At 32.3% G+C, this 6454-nt stretch overlaps 1 protein-coding gene across 1 annotated transcript; it reads right to left on the reverse strand.

Moving 5' to 3' along the window:
* Positions 1-5684: 5684 nt before the first annotated feature.
* LOC107477322 (uncharacterized) lies at positions 5685-6194 on the reverse strand. The gene is made up of 2 exons (XM_021137548.2): positions 6190-6194; positions 5685-6159 (listed from the first exon to the last, which is right to left on the reverse strand). The coding sequence occupies exons 1-2, from the start codon at positions 6192-6194 to the stop codon at positions 5706-5708; spliced, it is 459 nt and encodes a 152-aa protein (XP_020993207.2). The 3' UTR covers positions 5685-5705.
* Between the last annotated feature and the right edge of the window lie 260 nt (positions 6195-6454).

The raw sequence follows: 6454 nt of genomic DNA on the forward strand, positions 1-6454 counted from the left end.
AACACCATTAATGGGAAGGAGACACCTCTTGAGCACGTGTTTGTGGCAGATGTTCCAATAGCACTTGTAGCATAAACATGGCTAGAAAAATCGTGACAAGCACGGCAACGTATAGGGAAGTTAGTGGTGACCATAGCAAAGTAGAGTGAAACGGCGTTGTCTGGGCAAAAAGGGACCGGCGGCTGCTAGAGAAGAAAATGGTGGTGGCTTGAGCTTCCACTGTTAAGCTTTCATGGTGTTCTTTTAACTACAGTGTCTCAAAGAGAAGTTTTGAGGAAGAGGATTAATGTTTCAACTAACAAAGGTAGACAATGAAAAATATGAACAATGGGTTGATTTTTTTGGCCCATCAAAGATAAAAAAACACCTCAATCAAGTAACAAAAAAAAATCTTTTTATCTTATCTTTTCAAATTTTTAAACGTCTATCATTAACGCTATTGTTACCCCCACCAACTTCCCATTGGACTTGCAACAAGAATAATCATCCATTTTGTATGTAAAATGAACATCATCCTTTTTGTATGTAAAATAAAATATAATATTGGATTTGTAACAAGAACAACTATCCCTCTTGTATGTACAATCATACATTTTGTATGTAAAATGAACATCCATCCTTTTTGTATATTGAACAAAATATAATAATAAATCTTCAATAAGAACAACCATCCTTTTGTACATAAAATGAACATCCACACATGCAAATAAAATCTCCAAAAAATACCTTGTCAAAAATTTACGCCGGGTGAAGTTAACCCTCTTCTCAATAATGATCATGATGTAACCTCTCAAGATCTCCAACACGATGCCGTGGATTTGTGGAAAGTTCTTGACGCACATGACCGCTGGTTTTGTGATTCTTTTGGTGATGGAGAGTCAGATCATGAGGTAGCCAAAGAGGTTGATGATTGCGCCAATGGTTAGTACCACGACTAGCGGCGGGTGATGACTAGGATAATTTAAAAATTAATTAATTAAGAATTTCATTTTTTATTAATGTTCACATTGTTTATAATTATCATTGTTTCCCTATACTTTCTCTTAATATTTCTATGGAAATTGGATAATTTTTTATTTTTATTTTTTTAATAGTTAAACAACAACTTTAGGGATGGGCTCAAAATCAATTTCTTTTTGGTTTGGTAACCGATCAGTTGTTCATTCTGAAAGCAATTTTGTAATTCAACAATTTTTTAGACAAACAAAATCGAAATCTTCATGACTTTACCAGTTTTCAAAATTAATTCGAGTTGATTTTTAGAACATTAAAATAGACTCAAATACTTGGTGTATTTGTATATCTTACTATTTTGCCTGTTTATTGTTTCACTCGATTTTTGGCACGTTTGACTGGGTGTTGAATCAAGTTTGTATCAAGATTTCAGTTTTAAAAGCAGATACAACTTCTCTGAAAAAAGCGCGAGCTCGACCCGGAAATTACTTAGTAATGGTGTCGAAGCATGTTTGCATTAAGATACTAGTGGTAAAATTATGATGAGATAAAGTAAAATGAATAGTAAAGAAAATCTTTGAACAAATAAAAATGTAAAAGTGGAATAGAAATTAATAGAAAACAAAATACCAATGAAATATTTAAAACAAAGAGACTAAAAGAAAGATAAACAAAGAACACTAAAATCAAATGGGCTTCCAACACTCACATGCACTTGTACTCTATGATCTTCCATTGTGTCGCTAAAACTAGGAATTCTTCCAAAGTTTGTCTGAAGATCTAGTGTTATTGATTAAAGTCCCCCAAATCCTTATGAGTTCCTCATATCTATAGATCACAAGGATAGACTTGCTCCTGAATAATCTTAACCACAACCTGGTTTCTCCTTTTTCTTAGGCCATAACCTTGTCTTGACCCTAAAGAATCTTCATCGTGATCTCCCACATTCCATCTTGCCTTATTTTTCAAGCTCAACGTTCTTGCATTGTGTCTATATTTACCACGTGATGCATTCTCAGTTTCGACCATGTTCCTCAACCTTCCTCAAACCACTAAGCCTTTGACCTTGATTATCCTTTTATTCTTGTCATAGTCGAAAGAAAGTTCTCTTATGGCCATCTGCGCCATGTTTCGACTTCCTATACACCATAGTCAAATTTCTTCAAAAGATGAAATTTATGCTGAAGCTGAAGACTTGAATTTGGATGATTTTGATTTCAACCTTGCCAACGTATTCTCAGAAGCCCGACAAGTATACTCCTCCGAAAGAACAAGAGTTTCCTCATCTTCTGGTCAAGAACCTGAAGTTGCCTCTTCAATGCAAGAAACAGAAAAAATCATTCCGACTCGCGAAGAAGAAGTCACGTCTCCTGAGCCACAACTTCCATGAGGCTCCAGCTCTTTAATTGTTGAAAGGGTCAACATTGTTCTTGATTGTCTCAACCATCCCTTAGAAGATATTAATAATAATGCTTACCTGAAGGCTCGACTGTTGGCAGCCCTTGACTTCTTGAATAAAAAAATTCTAGTCGATGCTTTAAAATCCTTGGAGATTTTTATGGAGGATATTTATAACCATATCTCAGCAACAGCCTTCGACATCTTATATAAGATTAAATAATATACCGACAAACTATTTAATACTACTTTGATGAGCACTGACTTTCCCATTTTGTTGAGTTCTTTAGATTTTCATAAGACGAGCTTCTCCTCCACTTTGTCCATAATTGACTTCCAAGTCTTGACCAACCTCGGGTTAGCTCCTAAAGGAATTCCAAGGTATCTGGCCGAAAGAGTAGCTTCCTTACACCCCAACAAGCTACACATACTTCGAACCCACTGTTGTTCACAATTGATTTAGATCAAATTGAATTTGTCAAAATTGATACTTAACCCCGACATCAACTCAAAGTAGTGTAGAAGCCTCTTGTAGTTCTTAATATTCTCCTCCTCTCGCAGACAAAATAACACATTGTCATCTACAAACTGAAGATGTGACCATTCTATATTGTCTCTCCCAACTAATAAAGGGGATATCCGTCCGTTTCTAACTGCCTCTCTAACTATTAATTTGAAGTAATCAAATAAAACACTTAGACAAAGTCTCTTGTCTTTATGAGAACAACAATAATTCCCATCATTCTTATTATTCAATTTTATTCAAAATTTTATAAAAATATCGGCAGAACCTCCCCTAAAACTAGAATTTTTTCACCCTTTAAGGATTCCATCCAAACTAACACTTTTCAACATTTTCTCAATTTTTTATATACGAATCAAATTTTCACTATCAATATATTTATTTTCTTATATCTTAATTTATCTTTAGGTTATTAAATTTTCATACATTAGGGCAACATACAATTTGTTCAAATCCTAATCCACCCATTAAGAGGCTTCAAGCATTGTTACTAATTAATTTTATTGTTAGAGCTATTAATCCCTTTCTAATTTGTTATCAATTTCATTCAATTTGAAAAATCATCCTAAATTATCAAAATTCAATTAATCAAACTTTAACATAGATAAATAAGCCATAAAATGCTCATATACTCAAATGCATATATTTTCTAAACTTTCAAAGCATTTCAAATTTGTAACACAAACATCCCTACCTCAATTAGTTGAAATTCATAGGAATTTGAGATGCAGTAACCATCTATTTTCAAACCTGCCGTAGCAAAACTCTTAGAATATTAGGTACAGTGTAACCATAACAACACGAGACAATCATGATAACAACACTAACAATGAATCAAACAACCTACGGTGGTTTGAGGCTGAGAGAAGGCATGAAGGGACATCAAGCAAGGTAAAACAGAGTTGAATAATAGAGCATTGTGGTAAACTAAGATTGAACCAAATAATCCCACCATGAGAAACAAAGTAGGATTACGCAATAGTAGCTTTGATAGCCATCTCCAATACAAAACTCAAAAAATTGATATATAATTAATTAATAAATTAATTATGAGAAGAGAAGATTGAGAAATTAGAATTTATAATTTGGAGAAATAAAAATATTTAGAATAAGAATTAAAGAATTAATCTTAAAGATTTTATCCCAAAGTTGGGTTAACAGGCTAAAACGATTAAACTTGGCCTCACGAGACCCAAGCCCAAATATATAACACTCTCCATTTAATGAAAATTCAACATTCCCTTCATTTTGAGAAGAGATGGGCAGATAGAGAGAAGAGAGAAAGGGGGAAGAAACCTTAACATTCATCACAACCTTCATTTGTCCATCACTTTTGATTCGGGAGCTCTGATTGACGAGCCATTTGTGGCCATGCATTTTTCTCCTCATCTTCTTTATTTTTATGTAAGTATTGTAGTGAGTAAATCCGAAATCCCAGCCCAGTTTTTGAGCTTCTCCACTATTTTGTATTTTTGGGTACTTGGTGTTGAAATCTTGTAATTTTGATTCTTTAGAGGTACTCTAGCATGGATTTCAAGTTGGTTCCATCCCATATTCAAGTGGGTTAAGCTTATTATTGAGTTGGTGTTGCGAAAATAGAGCTTGGTTTGCTTTTGGGAACACTTGGCAAAGGGCTAGTACCAATGGTTGAAGTTTGAGTTGATTGGAAGTAGTAGTTCAAGAGTTAGAACTGCCATTATTAAGGTACAGGTTTTAGTTTCAAGTAGGCATGATGTAAGACTATGTAAAAATCTAGGTTAATTGCCCCTAAGTTAACGTTGAATGAAAAGGTTGATGATGGATTGTGACATAATTGTTTATATGAATTAGGTGTTGATGAGTGCTTTATTATTGAATGAATGAAATTGAATATGCATTAATTAATTTGGTGTGGTATGATTGCCTATAATGGCAATTGATATAAAAATTTGGGCCGAAGGCCAAGATAAGGTGAGTTATCCCCTATATGGTAAGTCATGGTAAGTAATGGATTGCAACGATTGAACTTGAAATGATTGGTATGTGTGGTTGTGTTTTGTTATAAATTGTGGATGTGGTGAAGTTTATTGGGGATTTAAATATGAGTATATATATATATATATATATATATATTGTGTTAAAATTGATTGATAATAAAAATTAGAAAAAGATAAAAAGAAATTTTTTTATATTAATGGTTAAATTCATTCTTAAAAAATTATTCGTTTTTTAAATTAGTTCCTAAAAGATTTTTTTAATCAAATTCATCATTACAAAATTTTAAATTAATTTCGTTAGTCCTTTTGTCATTTTCTTTGTTAACAGTGCCAAAATTTGTTAATATGATACTACAGCACACACACACAGAAATATATGAGGCATTGGAAGGAGAATATGAGGCATTGGAATCCGTCAATTTGGGATTGATTTGATCTAATTTCATAAACTTATCATGTTAGCCGCCAAGTAGAACTATTAGATATGTATTATGAAGTCATTTAATGTGTTATATCAACAAATTTTGATATCGTTAGCAATAAAAGTGATAGAAGAACCAAAATAACTAACTTAAAATCTTTGAAAATAAATTTGATTTCAAAAAAAAAAAAATTTTGAGAACTAATTTAAAAAATAAATAATTTTTTGAAGAGTAATTTAACCATTTACTCTAACTTTTCTGATGCATATTTTCTGTATATCATTCCAAAAAAAAGTCAACTCTTTTAAGTATCTATTTCTTTTGGTTTCCATACCTACAACACACACCTGCAATAAGACAATTCTCTTAATGTAAAATTTACAATAAACAAGATATCCAATTATCCATTGTTGTTGTGCTTCTTTTGAGTTTCTAACCCCACCATTGATGTACAGCTACACCTTTATCCCTCAAGTTTCCATAGAGTGCCAAACACTCCCAATAAGCCCTACGACTTCTATTATTCTCTTGTTTTTTATGTGGCCTGCACTCCAAGAAAAGTTCATCTATCAGCCCAATAGTATCTCTTTTTATCAACTCTTCCACCACTTCTGCCTCCGCTTTCATCACCACGAATTCCTCATCTTTCACATTCTTTCGCAGCCAATCTGACATCCCTATTTGTGACACTTCTTTCGTCGACGCCTCTTCCGCCGTAATTATGTCGATATTTATGTTGTACATTTCGAAATTCTTGTTTCTTGTTGGATAATTCTTCTTAAACCAATCACTTTTTCTTTCTCCTTCTTTCTCCGCCAATCCCACATCAATGAAAACTCTACGAGGGTAACTCTCCAAGGAATCACCCATCAAATCTGGAAGATATCTGTTAAATATTTATGAAATTAGTGCAAACTGCATGCATTCCCTATGATAGGTATATACATTCTAATAATTAGCTAGACAATGAATTTAAGGTAAAAAGAAAATAGTAAAGATATCATTTTTTTTCTTGTTTTCAATTTTTTAAAAGAATAAATTTTATTGAAGCACATTTAAATTTTAAAAATTATTATTATTATAAATAAATTATTTTTTTAAATGACAAAATAACTAATTCATCTTACATTATTATTGAAATTATTAAAAAATTTAAAAGTAATAAAAATATATGTTAGGAA

The sequence above is a fragment of the Arachis duranensis genome, chromosome 3 (genome assembly GCF_000817695.3).
Source record: "Arachis duranensis cultivar V14167 chromosome 3, aradu.V14167.gnm2.J7QH, whole genome shotgun sequence".
NCBI lineage: Eukaryota > Viridiplantae > Streptophyta > Magnoliopsida > Fabales > Fabaceae > Arachis > Arachis duranensis.